Here is a 21,342-nt window from a genome sequence, read left to right as displayed (position 1 = left end):
GCTCTACTACTCAATTCCCAATCTATCCTGATTATAGCAGGTAACACTGGGTCTAGTTCTGCTCTCATTGAAACTAGTGGGAGTTGTAAATACACAAGGTCCACAGGACTAAGCTACTAATGCATCTATAATGACAGGTTTCTACCCCTTTCCCTAAAGCTGGCCTTAAATAGGAACTGGAAAACATTGCTACTGTAGTTCAGTGGTTTTTAATTTTTTTCTTTTCCTTGTTTAAAATGCCATCTTAGGACACAGAAAATACAATTGAGAGGTGAAGGCTTTATTGTTCTGCACATTTGTTTGGCTGCTGTTCAGTTATGTAAGTTATTACCGAATGCCATAAATGTGAACACTGCTTCACAAACCCATGAAGCACAAGGTTGCAGTCTCTACAGGCTGGAGTATAATGCAGACAAAACAGAAATGAAATATGCTGAGGAATGAAAATGACATCAGACAGTGCTGGAGAGGAGATCAATCTTGGAAAGCTAAAATAAACAGGTGGATTTTAAGGAGGAATTTGAAGAAAATTGGTGGGGCCATGGGAGAAGATTAAGATATCTTGAAGTATGGCATGAAAACAAGGAGGAGGCAAAGGGAGTGCATGATGAGCAGCTAGAACACAAATATTTTCACTAGTAGAATGGAGGGTGGCTCTTTAAAATAGCACAGAAGTACTGATCCACAACCCCCCTAGTACCTGCAAAGTTTAACTATAGAGCTGGTGGGAAATTGGAGAGAGTGTGAACTTGATAGTTATTGTACTAACCTGGGATGTGTGAGACCTGAGTTCAAGTCCCTGGTGCAAGTCTGGCAGGGTACGAACTATAGCCTGCATCACCCACATCCCAGGTGAGTGCCCTAACTCTGTCAGTCTCTATTTTGCAAAAAAAATTCGAGGATCTCAGTTTTCTCCTCGTGCAGAATAGGAAGCTTCTTGCAATTAAATTTTTTCTCAGGATGGGACAAACATTTGCTGCACAGTTCTACTTGATTCTCTTTTTCCTGCCTGCTTAATTTGAACCAGACACTGTAACTGTGGATGGTAGTTAAAGTGATTTCTTTGTTTGTTTGTTCTTGTTTGAAATGAAAAACCCAAACACATTCCAAAAATGTCTTAACAAACCAATTTGACATCCCCTTCCACCACCCCAATACACTTTTTTCAGCTGAAACAATTTGCTGTATTAGGCCCAAATTAACAAATAGTTTTAGTGCACCAAAAACATATATTTTGTAGCAAATTTACTAATTGACAAAATAACATTAGCTCTAATGGTAGATCCACAAGCTGCTCCAGTCTATGCCTCCCTAAATGCCTCCTTGGAATGGACATATATGAAGCCATCCAAGCCCAACTCATTCCAATGGGCAGAGCTGAACTTTTCTCTGGTTGTACAGGGCAACAAGATCTTGGGGAAGGATGTTGGTGTATGCATTACTAGTGTTCGGTATGTCTTGATTTGAGGGAAGGAACGTAATTCCTTCCCATCTAAGAAAGAGATCTCATGGCTCTAAAATGGAGTTGAGCAAGGGCTGGAGTTGAGCAAGGGCCCATTGGGCAAGAAATGCATCCCTCAGAAGTGACTGGGGATGTGACAGGTTTGCCAGAGCCAGTGGAGCATTCCCCCCAAAGCAACTCCTTTTAATTTTACAGCAGTCAATTGATGTCCTACTCAAGGTGGGCACCTGGGCTTTAAATTCTACTATGTAAAACAAAATTTTCAAAAAGTGCGGTCAGAATTAGGGCCCTGACCTGGCTGGACTTCTGGGTTAAGATGGGAGATCTTTTCTTTTGTTGCCGCTTCACCCAGAACTGCTCCTGGAGGAAGTAGCCAGCCCTTCTTACCTTGCCAAGATGTGCTTCTGCCCACTCCCAGCCGTTCTAGCTGCTGAAGAACAGCTTTGTATTGTTTCCACTAGCCATTGATCCTGGATGGTCTCTCTAGGCAGACTTTGGAGGTCTAAACTTGCTTCTCTTTTTCCCCAAAAGGGGGGCATCAAAGCACTGGGGCATCAGATGTCTGGTAGGCCCTGTTTCGAGGGAAGTTGAGGTAGCCTTCTAAACATCAGGGAGAATTGGGCATCCTGCAAGAGATGCTTCCCTCAGCCTCCTCTCATTAGTTAAGACTAGAATGAACCCTTTCCACGAATTGTTTTTGTGTGTGTGTGTGTGTGTGTGTATGGGGGGGTGTTTTTGAAAAATCTTCAGGCACATCTGTTTTCTTACCCCCCCATGTCCTTTCAATTAACTCTCTGCAGAGAGGTAGAAGGTTCCTTTGGGCTGTGCCAACCTCTTTTAATATTGTGGTGACTGAGAGATGATAAGGAATTAATTTACTTGAGGTTTCCCCTCCTCCTTTCCTGGCTTCTATTTGAGTGTATGGCAAGGCTTTTTTTAAAAAAATGCAAACATGTATCTCTTTTACAGTGACTTGCCTCATGAATAGTTTAGTCTAGGGTATGTTAATATTCTGTCTTGTGTTCTGTCTGCTGTACAAAGCCCGTTAGCAGAACCCGGGAAGCAGTGCAATGCTATTATGCTGAACAACAAAAGAAAACAAAATTTCGCAAAGGGTTGTTGTTAGCTGTCTGAATAAAATTGAAAATACTCAGCCCTTGACTTGCTGTGAAATTTGTGGTCTTCTCAAAACAGTTGCTCAATGAGGGAAGTGGAATCTTTCGTATTGCGTAAGTGAGGAAGTTAGTCTCATTCCAGATATTTTGAAAGGTGTGTCCTACAGCAAATTGTAGCTGATAAGCATAAAAAAAGTATGTGTGTGTGAACAGACATATCGCATATACAAAAAAGCTCACGTAGAACCTGCATACGATGGTGCGCAGTCATGTTGACTGTGTGCATCAGTGATGAATGATGCATGAAATGGGGTTTTTGTGCACACTGTTGTAAACGGGAATGTAGATTATGTACAACTACTTTACTCAGTTTTAGATTTAGGATGGGATATTCATAATTGCTCAGTGTGGGTCTAATTCTGTTTCTGTTGCACTCCGTGGTAAAATGCTCATTGTGTACTATCAGACCAGAGTTACATTGACACTGAGCACTTATGAAAATCCTTTTCTTGAACCTTTGTTTTAGAGACTGCAACTAAACTGAGCATTAGAATATTGCTGCTTCTAATTTTTTTTATTTATTTACAAGAATCTTGTTGTGCTGCTGTTCACAACAAGAGTGCTTTATATGGAGATTGGCAAACCTTTCTGAAGTGGAGCATGTGAACTAGCAGCTAATGTGCACTGGTTCTGGTGTCTTCTGTGCTGGAAGCCAATAGCACCCTTTTGTGATCCCTACTTGTTATGTTCACAGGGTTGTAGGTTAATACATCTTAATGCAATTCATAACAAGAAATAAAGTACTTGTGGGGAATTTCCACAGTGAGACCAATTTCTATTTCATCTTAAGAAAAAGAGGGCCAGGGTAATCATTTTGGCTTCATATCCTGGCTAGTCACAGCTCTGTGAAATAGTTAACACAGACAATTAGGAACCAACTGTGTCCTGCTGTCTGATGTACATAATAACCAGACAGAATCCCCTGCAAATTAGAGGGTCTCCATATGAGCGTAGGGGCCTGTTTGTGTCAGTCAGATAGCAGGATTGGGGCATATTTGGATAAGGCAGCTTTCAAAGCTCAGTGGGCCCAGTTTATCTGCCAGCTATACCATGACCTGTAGTATGCTTTTTGTTGCGGGTGCTGGCATATATCTCTTTCGTTTGTTGTATCCGTTTCAAATTGTATTACAGCATAACATTTAAGTTTCAAACTACTTGCAAAGTCCCATCTCAACTTTATTTTGGTATAAATGGGGTAAGCCCTTTTTTATTACAAGTGCAAGATGAAATTCTGCTTTTTTTGATGAAAAGAGAATGAGTCTCATGCTGACAAATTGAGTAAAACCTCCATGATGGCCCTGCATTTCTCAAAGTCCTCTCTTTAGCTCTATGTATTTGATGCTTCCTCTCAGCTAGCAGGCCTCAGAAGACTTTTTTAAGCAATGAGTGCACAGCAGACTTGCTTTTTGTACTTTGTTGGGAGTGACTGAATGTTTGAGAGCTATGTGATTAATAGTGGGTTTAGAATGTGAAGATGTTACTATGCCTTGTATTGCCTCAGTACCTATCTCTATTGATTTCTGCTGCATTGCTCTTGTAGTACATTCTATCATCCTGTTTTGCTTATTTCTTTCAGCTGCATATCAGAAGTCTTCAGGGTTAGTTCTTCTTACAACAACTATAAATTTTTGATGTTTAGCAGTGGGTGGGGCATACTTGTTTCTGTCAGTATCCAGTAACCAGAAATTCCTAGGTCACATCTTCATCTGAGTAATGACAGAGGTGAAGCAAATCAAGTCTTGGAAATTGTGGCAACCTAGATTGCCTGGTTTACTGGGAACGTATTAGACTAGACCCACAAGTCTGAAAACTTAATGGGTTGCTTTAAAACTAATTTGTTAAATGAGAGCAGAACGTCTCTATGTACATAATGCAAGCTACTTTGAGTAAATGCAGATTAAAATTGTTACAAATGGCATTACTATAGGCATCAATAAATGTAAAAGTTTTTAATAGTGCAGAAATGGGTGAAGAAGGGATTAACAAGAAGAAAGATAGCAGAGGAGAACAGAACAGAAACCAGCAGTGAAGAGAAACAATGCCAGTAGAAAGTAAGCGTAAGGAGAAGTAGGGAGAAGGCATTAAAAACATTCAGGCATTCACAAAAAATGGTATGAAGGGGGAAAAATCTGACGAGCGTTGCAGACAAAATAAACCCAGCTTGAGAAGCAGACTTGGAATGGAAGTAGAAGTGAATGCATGTTGGTTTGACTCCTTTTGGTTTAATTTTACTAGCTTGTGTTTGATATATTTAGCACTTCATAGCTTTGTGTTGAGTTCAGAGTTGAGGTTTTCTATTATATATGCCTACATGTAAAGCCATTCCTGAGAAAAGAACAGCTTTTGTTCTTCTTGCTCAAAAGAAGCTAAAACTTCCTACAACTTTTTTTGGGTGGTGTCTTTTGCAGATTTTTTTCTTGGGTCATAATTTTCAGTGCTTACATGAAGGGATCATGAGTGGAAATGGTATCATTAATGAAAGACTAAGATACCACAAAGGGATCAGATTTGAAAGTTTTATGTTTAATTTCTACATACGGGGTAAATGGGCCTTGATATGCTACACTTGGTTATTTGCACTCTTTGAAAGGGTTGGGAGTACAGGATATGTACTATCCTGTAAACACAGGGTGAACAAATATTGATCCAAATTCATACAAAGAGAGTTACTCTACTGGGTGCTTTCTGCCCCACACTTTTGTTTGGTCTAAACACAAGAAATGGAGGACCGTACATTTTTAGATGTACTATATTTAATCATCGAACATGCTTTGCTGTTACTTTCTGTGCTTTATTATTTTACATGCAATGATGATGATAAACACATCATATGAATTTATTTTTGTGCAATTTATGCAATTATTCCATTGTACTGAGTTCTGTTCTCTTCTCGATTTTTTTCAGATTGGTACAAGGGATACCTAGTAAGACACAAAGGGTTTGAGGTAAGGTTGTACTTTACATTCTTGAAAAAATTTATGCTAAAAATAAACAATTTCACTTCTTGGTGTTAGTTTATTTCAGAGCTGTCAAAGAATCAAATCCTGATCAGTTAGTCCAACCACCTCATTCTGTTTTAGTTCAGTGGGACTCTACAAGCTGGGTAAGGTGAAAAGGATTTGACCTGAAATTTGTTCTTAAATATGAAGAGAAGAGAGGATTGTGTAAAACAGATCAAAGAGAAAAGAACGGATGTGCCTCCAGGTCAAGAGCGCTGATGAAGATGTGACCTGAAATACTTGATTAAAATTAATTTATTGTGAATTGTAAAATATTGTAAGTGCTTCAGCATTTGTTCCAAACATTCCTAAGCCCAGATTCAATATGAATTCCCATCAAGCTTCAAGTTATTGGCTAGGAATGACAGCACAAGCCTTAAATTGTGATTGTTTTGGTGGCTTGTGCATGTTTCTCAACGTGGATTTTTCAGACTTAAAATCTGAGCTCCTCAGTTAGCTTGTAGTTACTGTGTTAACTTAAACTTTCATTGTGTTGTGAATTCAAACATAACACATTTCAGTTGTGATTTCCTGCAAGGTTAACTTGTCATTTGACATACTCAAGAACCTCAGTTCAGTAAAAAAAATACCTAGAGGTTTACTTGATTTGTACTGAATTTGTCACAGATACTAAAAAGTTTATTTGGGGGTTTGAATGGAGGATAACACAGACTTTTTTTTTTATAAATCCACTATTCAGATAAAACACCATGCAGACTACTAGGAAGCAGTAGTCAATATTGCAAAGGAGACGTAATATTTGTAAATGTGATCATCACTACCTGCAGATGTATGAAAGTCTCAGAACAGACCTATCACAGAAAATTAATATGTCTGAGAAGTAGGATATTCCTAGTGTCAGTAAAGTGATGTTTGGGTCATTTAATGTAAAAGCCTAACCAAAATCCATGGAGGACCTTCATAACAGGCTCTAATTCTTGTCCTATTTTCACTGCTTTGAATAACCTGATCATTATGTTCTTAACAAGTTTCAAAACTACAGTCCCTAGGAGGGGCATGTTTCGGTCACCGGAAACTAATTACGCTATTAATACTTTCTGTGGATCCAGGTGCACACTAAAATGGCAAAAGCTATTATAAAGGAAATCCATAATCTTGTTAGTCTGGAGATAGGAGACAAAAATCCTGTATAGCCACTCATAGGAGGATGCTTGAGGATCAGGGGATACTTTTAAAAAGTACGGAAGACAATTTAGCCCACCTGCCCCTGAACTGATTGATCCGTGAATATAAGATTCAGCATTGATCTTGCAGTTTCAGTCAATAGGCCATCTTGATTGAGTGTTACTATGAAGTAAGTGTTAGTCTATCATTTGTTGCTTTCCTTCATTTACTAGTTAAGTTTTTTTAGTATTTGCGTCTGAATGCACCCACTTTGGATCTAAATCTCACTTCATGTATCCTGAGTCTGTAGCTGGTTTAGCACACTTTCTTGTGACTTCTGGTCAAGGTAGTCTGTGGGCTGTAATTTTTGCTACTCTCAGGCAGGGGGAGCCATTGGCTACAATAAAATCAAACTTCAGCAGCATATATCTCTACCTTTGTTTCTTCAAATTTGCTGAGAACATTTCGCCCTGTGTGCAGATTAGAATATGTGAATAACTTAAACATGTCTGCTGCTTGGCTCCGCCAGAACTGGAACAGATTTGCATCTTTGTTACCATCTATTTACTTACTGCTCTGTGATGTGTTTACATGGACATAATTACAACTTTAATGTTCTTAGATTAAGCAAGGAACTGTTATCCAACAGACATCTTGTAAACTGTTTTACAGATACCTAAAGAGAGAATCTTAAGCCGAAGAATAAATTACTCAGTTGGCAGGTGCAATCCAAGTTAAAAGTATTGTATAAAACTTACCAGAGTCCTATAGGTTTGATTTTCTTTTATTAAAGTGCTCATGGTGTCATGTTTTAAGCAAGTGAGTATCATAAACTCAGACTCTAAGGTCAGCAGGGACCATTGTGATTATCTAATCTGACCTTCTGCATGTTGCAGGCCACTGAACCTCACCCACTCACTCCTGTAATAGACTCCTAACTTCTGGCTGAGTCACTGAAGTCCTATATCATCCTCCCTGATTGAACTAACCTCATTATCTCTAGCTTGCCTGCATATATATACCTGCCCCTGGAAATTTCCACTACATGCATCTGACGAAGTGGGTATTCACCCACGAAAGCTCATGCTCCAAAACGTCTGTTAGTCTATAAGGTGCCACAGGATTCTTTGCTGCTATATCAGTTATGGTATCAGTGCAAATGATGTTTTCTTTATAAATATGTAGAATCTATTTATTCATGTTCTTCATGGTACCATCTGAGCACTAAAAACAATAATGCTAATAGTAGACGTGCAAGGCACCTGACTCCCCTGCTGCTATTACTAGCTGTTGCAGGTACTATGGAGGGCCCTCCAATGCTCAGGTACTGTATCAAGAGCAGGAGGTGGTGCCTGCTGGTGCTGTAGCAGCACATCAGCAGAATCTTCTTGAAGAGAATAGGTTGCTGTCTGCATGTGTGTTGTCTGGATCAAGGTGAGGAAGCAGAGTCACTCCTCTTTCTCCCCATCCCCTCACCCTCCTGACATTTGAGCTGCTCCCTTTTTGAAGCTTCTCCTGCCTCAGGAGTTGCTGTTACAATTGGTCCTTCATGGTGATAATGACTTAACAGACTAAAGTGAACCTGAAAATCTTGCTTTTAAAATATAGACCAGAACTAGCCACTTACTCATCCTTACCCTTTTTGAAATTTGGGTCAGTGAAAATTTTCATCCAGATGCACTTGAACTATTTGCATAAAATATTCTGAATTGTGCCAATAAAGTTTCTTAAACAATTTGCAAGGTTTTTCACTCTCTCCATTCTTTGTACTCTCTTGTGTTGAGCATTATACCCCAAAGGAATTGTATATGGTTGTCTTTCTACCAAATGTTGTGCAACTAATTCACCAAAATGTGCATATTAAAATTAATATTCATTAAGTTGGGTGGATATTGAACAGTACATTACACACTGCCACAGACTTGCTATCTGATGGGAGGGGGCAATTTATCAGAAGATATATATGTGTAGAGATGCCTAACTGAGCTTGCATGAGCAAACTTAATGCTGGCACTTGCTAATATTTGAAACTGAGATCTCAACTTTCTTTAATGTAGATTTTTGTATGTAACCTACTTTGTTAATTCAGAAACCTGCAAAGTTAAGTGTGCTGGAGACTCCCCTACATAGTATTATGAGACCTTCCCAATGAAACAAAGGGGCCAAGAAACACTGATGAATGTGTTCATCCTCCACCTCCTTCAAAAAGGAGGTGAACTGTCAGGATGTACCCTGCAGAAGAGGCAGCAGATGAGATTCCATTACTCGACATGTGTAGTATGACAATCAGGAGGGTAACAACTTCAGTTTCCAGTTTGAGCCAATCACTGGGCTAGAGAGCTGTGATATAGAAAGCCAGCACATCATCTTTGATTGACACATCAAATCTAGCCAAATATGTTCCAGAGATTTAAAAAATTTAGCAAATCTCCAAGTTGAAATCTAGAGCGAGAGCCATTTGAAATTAAAGGGTGTTCCCAGGAAAGTCCGAAAGGCTTAACCTCGGGAACATATTATGCTACATTTGATGTGTCAGTCAGTCACAGATGATGTGCTGGCTCTAATCCCTTCAAGTCCAAAGAAATCCTAGCTCTGTTACCATATCTAGGCATATCAGCAGCTTTGCTTGCTAGCGTGAGGGAGATTTCTTCCTCGAAAGACCAAATTGAGAGAGTCAAAGTTTCCTTGAGGATAACATGCAAGAACTCTGTTGCTGCAGTGCCACAATGTATCACATGAACTAACCTTACCTGCTCAGCAGTTGTCTGCAGAGGTCAATTAGCGATAAGAAAATCAAACCTGTTTTTTGAGAAAAATCCCTTGCTAGAACATGTGCCTGGCACCTTGCTAGGCATTACTGAAATCTCAGTTGTTTGCGGGCACATCTGGTTGTGGATGTAGAAGGCATATGCTCAGATTAAATGGCTTCCTTTATCCATAAAGTGTAAGGAAGGGACACGCTCTTTCAGTTTCATTCAAGAAACCCTGCAGGCTCCTCACAGCCGTAGCCCCATACTGTGAGCTCAATGTTTTGTAGGGTGGTAGGGACACGCTATTGTCACAAAAGCCATTTATTGGGCAGAGGTGATTGGATCCACTAAATCATCATCTTCCCTTTAGACTGTTGCTCCTTGACTTCAATGGAAGTGTTGATACATACTCTACTATTTCTATCGTCTGTTTCCCTCAGACCACTAATGTTATTGATCTTGTCCAGATCATGTTTACAGATACATTTTAAATACTGAAGGGATCATTCTGATCATCTAGTTTGACTGCTTGTATAACGTGAGCTACAGGACTTGCCTGAACCAGAGCATATTTTATAGAATTAATCCAATCTTGATGTTCATATCAACATCCTTCCTGAATTGTGGACTCTAGATCTGGACACGTGATTCCAGTAGCAGTTGCACCAGTGCCAAACACAGAGATAATATAGCCTTCCTATTCCTAGTTGGGATGTCTGTGTTCATACATCCAAGGATCGCATTAGCTCTCTTGTGGCCACAGCATTGTACTGGGAGCTTGTGTTGAGTTGATTATCCATCATGAGAGCCAAGTCTTTTTCAAAGTCAGTGTGTCCTAGGATAAAGTCTTGTAAGGATGACCTATTTTCTTTGTTCCTAGGGTCTGACTTTTTACATCTGTTGGTCTTAATGCACGTTGCTGGAGCCCTGCTTACCAAGTGATTCAGATTACTCTGTGTCAGTGACTCTTCATTATTTACCACTCTCCCAATCTTTGTCACCTGCAAGCTTTATCAGTAATTTGCTTTTTCTTCCAGGTCACTGATGAAAAGGTTAAATAGTGTAGGACCAAGAAGCAATCCCTTCAGGATCCCTTCCCAAAACATACCAGCTTGTAATGATTCCCCTTTTAAGAAAGGCTATTCTGGGTAAGACCAATGGTCAATCTAGCCCAGTATCCAGTCTCTCACAAGGGCCAGTGCTAGATCCTGCAGAGGAAATGAACAGAAGAGTGGAATTTTGAGTGATCCGTCTCTTGTCATCCAGTCCCAACTTCCAGTAGCTGGAAGTTTAGGGACACCTAGAATATGGTATTGTGTCTCTGCCCACCTTGGTTTACAATTAGAAAAATTAACATGACACATGTAATGGATTGAACACTGGCTAACTGACCGGTCTCAAAGTGTATCATTCTAGCTGAATCAAAATGTTGTGCAGTACCAAGTCAGTTGACTTTCAGAAATCTAGGTCTTCACTTCAGCACCATTACTTTTATCAATCAAACTTATAATCTCTTACAAATATCCAGTTGTAACCAAACAATATTTATCAAAGTTCCTATAAATAATTACTTGTTTACTTCCTAGAAGCCTTGTGAGTGTCTTGGGCAGGAGGGGTGACTACAGATACTTAGTGTTTTGCAGTAGGAAGCCTTTTTGGGCACAGTAAAAATTGCAAACAACTGTCTTAAGGAGCAGCAGAATTGATGTATAAAGGGAAAATGTCCATTTATAGTACATTACCATTATGTGTGTATTTAAGGGGTCTATTTTATCTTATTGTTGCAAAAAGAGAGAGGTGGCAACAAAAGTACCACCAGGTGTGTGTTTGAAATATAAATAACTTTGGACCAAACCCCAAGATTTGGTTGCCTAGGTGGAGGAATTCAAGACACATTTATGATCTACTTTCTATGGTTAATAAACAGGGAAAATCACTATGGTAATGGCATGGTTTAATGTTTTGGAATAACTTGAATTTATTGTTTTAAGAAACATTGGAGTAGAATGACAAATATGTGTTTTTGGTTTTGTTTCCAATAGGGAATATTTCCTAAATCTTTTATTCACATCAAAGAAGTTACTGTTGAAAAGAAAAGGTATTTCATTATCATTGTTGCATTTGGTTAATCGATGTTAATGAATTTTAGACTGCTTCTATCTAAAATGAAAGTAGATATCTACTTGGTATATAACTCTTCCGTTTATGCTGGACTTTTATTAATTGGGAAGTGGGAATGGAATAACTGAATTGTGAACAGACTTGCAACCTCATTAAAAAGGAATAAAAATATCTGATTAGTTTTAACTATACAAGCTAAGGAGACAGAGAATGTAGGTATTAATTGTCATTTTACCTTCCTAATGGATGGATCATCACTTTCTAAGAACTAAGTTCTAGGACATTAAGTGACAAATACTTCACAGTTGGTTGTTAGGTTTTAGTCATGTTAATTTGTCACTTTTTCCCGTCTCCTTAGAAATACAGAGAACATAGTACCTGCTGAAATTCCATTGGTGCAAGAAGTTACCACTACATTATGGGAATGGGGAAGCATTTGGAAACAACTCTATGTGGTGAGGAGAAGTTTTTGCCATGACTAAAATTAGATGGAAGATTGGTGAGAAAAATGCTTGGTATCCAGGGATGCTACATTATGCATGTTAAATAGGCTTATTTATATGTATCAAGCTGTCATTGTAATTGCCTTTGTTTTATTTCTGGAATACAAGATGGGATTTGAGAGAAGATTTAATTAAGAAATGATCTCTTCATCTGAGTATTTGGGTCACTACATTGTTCTTCAGTAGTATTAAAATAAATGACATGGCTTATAACTGTTGCTTAGAAGTAGTTGAACTTCATGCTTTTAGATAATTAGTCTCCTGTGTCTGGCTCATTTTGCATAATATATTTGACCTGTGCAGTATGTGCGCTTCAAGGAGGAGGACGCAGGTAGATCAGGAAATGTGCAATAAACTTTTTTTCGTCTGAAAATGGCAAATTGTCAAAACTGACACTTGTTTGTTGTGAAGGTTTCTCTGGGCCAGGGTGGAGCTTTTGCAGACATGGGGAGATATCAGAATAGCCAATTTTTTAGGACACTCATTTTCGATTTGTGAGACCTCGATTTAAGACTCTCTTCCGAATATCCTCCAGAAAGACAACCAGTCTCCACCTTGCCAACAATTCATTCTTGTTATGCTTCTTTGTTATATTGAAGAGCCCTTTTTTGCATTCAGTGTTTTTCCCTCTGCCCCAGTGATGGTACTTGGACTTTGGCAGGAGACTCGATTAATCTCCTTTTTGGTAAACTAAACAGATTAAATTGCTCAGCGTAGGGCATTGTGTGCAGTCTTTGAATAATTTTTGTGGCTCTTCTTTGCCCCCTCTCCAGTTTTGCACTTTTAAATAAAGATGGACACCAGAACTGTATGCAGTATTTTGATATTGGTCTAACCAGTGCGGTATACAGATGTAATATCACCTCCTTTATTCTCTAGCTGGGGCTTTCTTCTCCTGCAGAATTAGTACCCTTTAAATAACACTGTAAAATGCACAATACAAAACTACTTCCAACCTCCATCCAGTCATATAATTACCATCCCCGGGTTTTGAACCCATAGCAATGTAGAGGTTAAACTATTTTGAATTGAATGCCTAGTATACAATGAAGGACAATGTAGGAAGCTGAAATGAAACCAAGCCCTAAATGTGAACATTTTGTATTTCAGGCAAACAAAAAAGAGCGGTTCCAGCAAGTGCAATCTATGATGTACGACCTGATGGAGTGGAGGTCACAACTTCTGTCGGGAACACTGCCCAAAGATGAACTGAAAGAACTCAAACAGAAAGTCACCTCCAAAATTGACTATGGCAACAAGTACGTTTTTTCTTGTGCTAGCCTACAGCGATTGTACCAACAGAATCAGGGATTAAATTTCCCTCTGGTTCAGATGGGGGAAAGCTGTATTATGTAGGGAAAGAGCTGGTTTGCTTTGCTCATGGTAGCTTGTTTTCATTTATGGAGTGAGACACCTGTTCTGATTCAGACACTGCTGGTTACCACTGTACCATGTTTCTGCTGAGTCTACCCACGAGCTTACGTGGGTATCACTCTTAATATAAACATATTCAGCAGTTTTCCACTTAGGTCTGAACATTTTAGTTTGGGGAGTTTACATGGAGCTGAATCATCTGAGGTACAGTGTTGCATAACAAAGGTTGCAAATTGATGAATAATGGGTTTAATGATCCCTGAAGGCAAATTGTGCATTCACAAGGCTTGAGTAAACTACAGAAAAGTACAAAAGTATAAAGCATGAGTAATTAATGTATGAATCAGACATTTTCAGAAATGTATTTCTTGAGCTCTGATTTAATTCAAAGGAAAGTTTGTTTTTTTTTCAGTTGATATCTTTCAGTTGCTTTTGTCAAAATAGATGGTAGTGTTTTATGTTGACATTAACTGAATTATTAAATGGAACTCTTAAGACCCCGCCCTCGCTCCAGCTTCAAATCCTCTAATATCTGTAAACTCAACGGAAACATGATGCAGGTGCAGAGAAAATATTTTCTTCTTTTCAGTCTATTTGGCTAGTTCAAGTCAATGACTTGTTCATTCAAAGTTAAGAAACCAGCTGGAAGCTGAAAAAGTAGGAAAGCTTGTTTTCCTCTTACAATATATGAATAAATACTAGGTGTGAGAGGATGATATCTAATGGTTTTAAAATCTTGAAGGACATGGTGACCAGACACCGAGTTCAATTCATTAACTCAAGGTAATAATTCCTTTGTGTAATCATTTTTAAAATGAAAAACATGTTTATGAAAAAGTTACTAAACTATCTAGCAGTCTTATGATAGTTTTACTTAACATTTAAAAATGTTTTTTACATTTTAATTGAATTCACATTTTCATCCAAATAGAGCTTAACACAAATCACAAGGAAGAAATTAAATCATTTAGTAAATAAGAAATACACCATTCACCATTGTTTAACATAATAAAAATGTAAAAAAAAAAAAAGCTCTTGAATAAAATAAGGTAAGCTATACAATTACCTAAATAAATGTGCATAGATATAGTGTGTTGTCCTGGTTAGCAAAAAGAAGTATCAAATGTAGTGTAAAGACTGTCATTAGCTACAGATAATATGTTTCAATGATTCCCAACTAATGAGAATGAACCTTTCCTTAGAAAAAGAACTAAAAAGTACAAATGCAAAAGTTGATTAAAATCAATAATTTAAATCAGGGTTCCTGCTTGCTGATTGAAATCACGATGACAATTGATAATTAACAGCTTTAATTTAAATCTGTTGGCCCTGGGGGAGGCTCAGGTGTTGGGGGTGGAGGGTGTCAGTCTGAGGAGGGCAGTGGGGAATTGTTGATGGCACACAAGAGGAGTGAGGAGGCGCTGGGGCAGAATGGGTCACCTGGGGAGTTGCTGGGGTGCCAGAAGGAAAGTGCTGGGACACAGACTGTGTTTGTTCCAAGGAGAGCAGGGCTCTAAGAACAAGCTAGAAACAGGAATGGGGCAGACTTCAGTACATGGAAGACACACTCTATGGTGAGGTATGTGGAGTCTTGAGAGAGTGAGACCCTGAGTAGAAAAAGAGAGAGACAGTCTGGTGGAGGGGAGAATCAGTGGGTAAGGGATCTGGAGAGGAGGAGGAGAGTCCCAAGACTATTGTGGAAGAGCCAAAGAGAATGGACAGGGTGGGAAATGTTTGGCAGAGGAATGGAATTTGGCAGAAAGGGCTGAAGCCAAATGGAGCACACCAAGAGGGTGGAACAGGGTGACATGAAATTGGAGAGGACAGACAGAGATACTTAATCACTCTACTGGGGAAGGTTTATACCCTAATAAGGACTTCATGAAGTCTACCAGTGGTTTGGCTGTTGGTCAATTTTACACGATAGGCACTTGGATACTATAGGGCTAGGTGGCAGTATAAAACCCTAATATGGGTCTATAAAGGGAAAACCGAAGCTTGAAAAAAAATTGTGGGGAAAGATGTTTCTTTTTTTTTCTTGATAAGTATCTTCAACAAAATAGTGTCATCAGATGTATTACTTAAATTATATATTTTCTCCTTGTTTTATTAGACTGCACTGACTGCTTCAACATTCGAAGCAGCTTATTATGAATCCAATTTCAAAGACCGTCAGTTGAATATAATTTGTTCTAGAAGAAAATTATCATGTTTTATGGAGTGCTTCTTTTTTAATCTCCACAGGATACTTGAGCTAGATCTAATAGTTAGAGATGAAGATGGAAATATCTTGGATCCAGATAAAACCAGCGTCATTAGCCTATTTCATGCACATGAAGAAGCTACTAATAAAATTACAGAGCGGATTAAAGAAGAAATGGTATGAACAATTTGCTAAAATTGCCCTTTCCTTTCAGAAAGTGTTAATTCAGTTTACAGGGTGTTATCTGTTTGTTTAAACTTGATCCTTCTCCCAGTAAAACCAATGGGAGTTTTGCCACTGATTTAAAGGAGCAGTTTCTGATCCCTAGTTGATAAATATGGAACATGTCACCTCAGTTGTCAATATTTACTTTGTTTTACTAGACTGTCAAAATTTGCCTAACAGTGACTTCAGCAAGTTTCTCCATGCATTGAATAAGATGAAAAAGTGCAACTGTTGGTCTAACCCAACAACTGAAGAATAGACTTGAGTGTTAGTGACTGGAACTGGATTAAATACATGGGCCAAGATGTCAAAACTCAGTTCCTAAAATAAGATTCTCAAATAAATGGCAAGGCTCCGATGTGGTCTGACTTCCACAACTACTGGCTTGTAGAATTAGAACATAAGAATGGTCACCAGGTCAGACCAAAGGTCCATCTAGCTCAGTATTCTGTCTTCCAACAGTGGCCAATGCCAGGTGCCCCAGAGGGAATGAACAGAACAGGTAATCATCAAGTGATCCGTTCCCTGTCACCCATTCCCAGCTTCTGGCAAACAGAGGCTAAGGACATCATCCCTGCCCATCCTGACTAATAGCCATCGATGGATCTATCCTCTATGAATTTATCTAGTTCTTTTTGAACGCTGTTAGAGTCTTGGCCTTTACAACATCCTCTGGCAAGGAGTTCCACAGGTTGGCTGTGCATTGTGTGAAAAAATACTTCCTTTTGTTTGTTTTAAACCTGCTACCTATTAATTGCATTTGGTGGCCCCTAGTCCTTGTGTTATGAAAAGGAGTAAATAACACTTTCTTATTTACTTTCTCCAAACCTGTCATATTTTTATAGACCTCTATCATATTCCCCCTTCGTTGTCTCTTTTCCAAACTGAAAAGCCCCAGTATTATTAATCTCTCTTCATATGGCAGTCATTCCATACCCCTAATAATTTATGTTGCCCTTTTCTGAACCTTTTCCAAGTCCAATATATCTTTTTTCTGAGATGGGACGACCACATCTGCATGCAGTATTGAAGATATGGGCGTATCATGGATTTATATAGAGGCAATATAATATTTTCTGTCTTATTATATATCACTTTTTTAATGATTCCCAACATTCTGTTTGCTTTTTTGACTGCCACGCACATTGAGTGGATATTTTCAGAGAACTATCCACAATGACTCTCATATCTTTCTTGAGTGGTAACAGCTAATTTCGACCCCATCATTTTATATGTATAGTTGGGATTATGTTTTCCAATATGCAATGTGTTTTTCAGTTGCTGCTCCTATTAAATTTTGGCCACTTACCTGGGATTTAGGAGCTTTATTTAGGTCCCAAGGCTTGAAAATACTGGCCATTAGATATAAGCTACTGCCAGTTAGTTGGTCTGACTGAGCCAAAAGGTTTAATGCATATGAGAGAGGAAGTTGGTAAATTTAACAACTCTTGGTATGCTTGCTGATGGTGTCGAGGTCTAAATGATCAGAGCACACAAATAATTTGAAGTCACATTTTAAAACATGGTTCACATGGTTACACTTCATTGTCTTTATAAATATTAAATGTATCCTGAGAACTATCAAGTGATGTAAGGTTTGGGCTTTTTTTGCTTATTAATCACAATGTAAATAAAATGAGGCATATGTTAAAGAAGAAAAAGATGTTTGAGTGCATTATGAAATCTTCAAATCATGACTACTGTGAATAATGTATCATAAATTAGTATTTAACACCACATGCCTTGTTGTCAGTCAGAAGCTCAGTTGAACAAACGATGCTTCCCAAATATGGAAGGGTCATCACTAAATGATAGAAGACAGATTAAATCCCTGCTAAACTGAGTCACTCCTAGAGAATTGTATTGTATTCTTTCTTTAAACATGTAGTGATGCCAGGTGCAAACACTGATTAAAATATCAGAGGGTCATATATATACTTACTTTAAGGACAGTCCAGGAACAGATTTGCTGCTCATCACCTTGTTCATACAGGCTGTGTATGTGTGTGAACTTCTTATGCACCATCCAGCATCTTAGGAACATTTGGAGCAGTGGTTAGGTGCTAGAAAAGACTGCAAAATGTGATAAATGTTTTAGGCTAAATTCTACCCTACTGTGTTGCTTAAATTGAGAGCAGAACTGGGCCATTTTCAGATGAACCTTGAGTATAGAGCAATAAGTGCAGGTCTTCCTGGCATTCAAATTAGTTTGGTCTAATTAATAATTTTCCTCCTTCTGTGTGTAGTCAAAGGATCAGCCGGACTATGGAACGTACTCCCGCATCTCCTCATCCCCCACCTACAGCCTTTACGTCTTTGTAAGAAACTTTGTATGCCGAATAGGAGAGGATGCAGAACTCTTCATGTCATTATATGATCCCCAGAAACATACAATTATAAGGTAGGCTATATTATTTTCCCCTGGAGAACGAATAGTAAAGAGAGTTGATCAAACTGGAGAGGGAGTGTAATGGCCAGTGCACACACAAAGGGCAAAATTGTACAAGAAAGTTTTTAAAAGGAAAAACCACATGCACTGCTGGAATCTAGTGATGCTAGGCTGGAGTATTGTGTAATAGCAAACAAATAAATTATATTGAGGGCAAATGGACCAGATTGTCTTGGCTTGAGTGTGCTCTGAAATCTTAAGTGACTGCTGATGTTGCTTCAAAGCTGACTGATTTCTGCATTGTGTAGAATTTCTTAAGCAAAGATGAATGAAATGTTAAGGCAGTTTGTTTAGAGTTAGTTCATTCCAAACGAAGACTGAACAACTTGCAGTCAGTATAGCAAGTGAGGCATCAAATTTTGTGAGTTCTGTATGACTGGTCTAAGTCCAGTCTTAACCACTCAATCAAAACAGTAACACATTTGGGCAGAAGCTGAGCTGATTGTTAAAATCTGTAGAAAAAATAAAAGTTAAGGTCACTGTTATCGCTGGTCGGCAGACAACCTCAAGGCAGCTACAGAGATTCACTGCTGTGAAAAATGTTCCTTTGCCTCATTGCCAAAATAGAACTTTTTACAACAGGCAATGGAGAATACAGACATCTGACCATCAGCAGCTAAAATGTGTTTGATTATGAGAGTTTCCATCATCTTGACTACCAGTGCCTAGGTGATTAGTATGGAAGAAATTCTATAGATGGGAAAAGCAGGGGATTATGTTTATATGTTGGACCATATAGGATAGTCAAACAATACTGGATTTCAGGATTAGGACTGGAGCAGTAGAATGCATACATAAGACATACACACATACACCCTTTCTATTGAGCAATTCTTATATTTGGATTATAAACTTAATCTGACAAATTCTCAGATTTGCTGTATTGGATTCATTCTTTGACGATTTGTATGCTTTTGGGAAGAAGTTTGACAAAACTAGTAACTTGCTGTAAACCTGCATAAGGAGACTTTCTCCTTTCCAAATGGGAAGACAGCAAACAATGGGTAAAATTGAAAAGGGGCAAATCCCTAAATGCTGGAATCTGGTGCAGGGGAACCCAGTAGAGTTCCAGCTCTTTGTCCTTGAGATCTTGGCCTTTGTGGCTTTGTAGTGGTGCCTTCTGGGCAAGGCCTTCTGCTGCTACAGAGAAGGTGGGAAGATGGTGGTTGTTGCTAATGGGATAGCACCTGTAGGCCCCTCTGTGCTAGGCGCTGTAAACACATGTAATAAAGAAGACAGCCTCTAATGCCAAATAGCTCACCAACCAGGCACATGAGGCAACAGGAGGTGAAAACAAGCAAATGGGGACTGAGAGGAGAACAAAGCAGCACTGAAATTATTATTTTAAGTATAATAAACTGCAGTCATAGGACGATCTCTCTCTAGTCACTGTTCAGAAATTAGTAGGTATTGCAACCAGGTAAATTCAAGGAGAACAAGGTAGTAGCGTTGCCATTTTTTCATTTGGCAGAGGAAAGCAGAAAGATCTTTGAGTGAGGATTACACTAGTGGCTGGTGGAATCAGTCAAGATTGGCAGGTTTTCACTTATGTGATTTTCTTAATGTTCTGTAAAAGAAGCTTCAAACTTCAGCTGTATCATTTACTAAACTGAGATCCTGAAGAAAAGGGATTGTGGGCCGTGAAAATGAAAGGACAGAAACTAGTTACTTCTGTAGGGTAGCTCTTGCAGAAATGCACTAAAGTTTCTTTCCGTGATTTTTATGTTTTGAGAGCAAAATCTATCTCTTAGTGTTATATAGATGGCTACCAGTCAAGCTCTTAAAGCTAAATAAACTGGTGAACATTTCTGATCAGCCAGGCGCCCAAAACACACGTTTGTGCTAGATATTGGTAGCTGAGGGGTTATATCCCAATGTATGTAACTGTCATTGACATGCAACTCTGGGGGAACAAGGACAATAGAAACTTTGTATTTGAAAAATGGGACAAAGGGAGTATGTATTTCCCAATTGATATTTTGTAAATTTCTGTTCAGTATATTTTTTTGACATGATTGCTTGTGGCTAATAAAATGAGCACATTGCCATTTGACCTGATATAAGTGTGGTGCTACTCTGTGGACAGTGTGTAACAGATAATAGCTTCTATTATGTATGCAGTGTTGTTGTAGCTATGTCAATCCCAGGATATTAGCGAGATAAGGTGAGTGAAGTAATCTCTTGTACTGGACAACTTCTGTTTGGTGAAACAGACAAGCTTTTGAAGTTACCCAGAGCTCATTTTCAGGTCTGGGAAACATACTGAGTGTCAAAACTAAATACAAGGTGGAGCAGATTGTTTAGCATAAGTAGGTAATTCATATTTCAAGGGACCATTCAAGATGAAGTGGCCGTATAACACTCTTCCATTCATTGTGGGGGGACGGGGAAGGAAGCTGAGGGGGTTGTAAGTGGGTTATAGATCATTATAATAAATCATAAATCTAGTGTCCATAGTCAGTCCACTACTTTTAGGGGCCAGCAAAGTTAGGAATTGTAGCTTCCTTTGGCATTCTGTTCAAGATAGATCAGGGATACTTCCAGAATTGCCTGTGATAAGAGTAAGGAGTCTTAAAATGATGATCAGATTCAGATTTTACTTCCTGCCAGCTATATACATTGCTCTGAAGTGGACCCCTTCCCACTTTAATTTAGACCTCAGTTGATCATGGTGGCATTAACAGAGGTTACTGTTATGCAGCCATATCATGGAGGAGACATACCAGTTTGCTATTTCGTTCTTCCTTTGGTTTATCTGAATGAAATAGCTGCTATGCTTCTTGGTGAACATTTTGTGCTTAATGGGTGTTACTCGAGCAGTGTTTTTTAACTTATATTTTTGTTGGGCTTAACTCTATTAACTTCTCAATGGTTGTTATGCCTGGAATAAAATGCTCAGAGAAATTTAGACTTGTAGCATTGTGATATTTAAGAGTCTGAAAAGTGCTCCTGTTAG

The 21,342-nt window shown here is 38.7% G+C and overlaps 1 protein-coding gene across 1 annotated transcript in view; it reads left to right on the top strand.

Annotated features, from left to right (window-relative positions):
- The window catches only part of DOCK2 (dedicator of cytokinesis 2), a 538,858-nt gene that overhangs the window by 38,578 nt on the left and 478,938 nt on the right, over window positions 1–21,342 (top strand). Inside the window, exons 3-8 of the mRNA XM_032803688.2 lie at window positions 5,542–5,582; window positions 11,554–11,609; window positions 11,991–12,087; window positions 13,246–13,394; window positions 15,754–15,889; window positions 18,184–18,338. Of these exons, the coding sequence (XP_032659579.1) occupies window positions 5,542–5,582; window positions 11,554–11,609; window positions 11,991–12,087; window positions 13,246–13,394; window positions 15,754–15,889; window positions 18,184–18,338 (634 nt within the window). The remainder of the gene's footprint in view (window positions 1–5,541; window positions 5,583–11,553; window positions 11,610–11,990; window positions 12,088–13,245; window positions 13,395–15,753; window positions 15,890–18,183; window positions 18,339–21,342) is intronic.

The sequence above is a fragment of the Chelonoidis abingdonii genome, chromosome 7, assembly GCF_003597395.2.
Source record: "Chelonoidis abingdonii isolate Lonesome George chromosome 7, CheloAbing_2.0, whole genome shotgun sequence".
Taxonomy (NCBI): Eukaryota; Metazoa; Chordata; order Testudines; family Testudinidae; genus Chelonoidis; species Chelonoidis abingdonii.
Note: the sequence above shows the minus strand (reverse complement) of the source record. Positions and strands in the feature narration are given on the sequence as shown.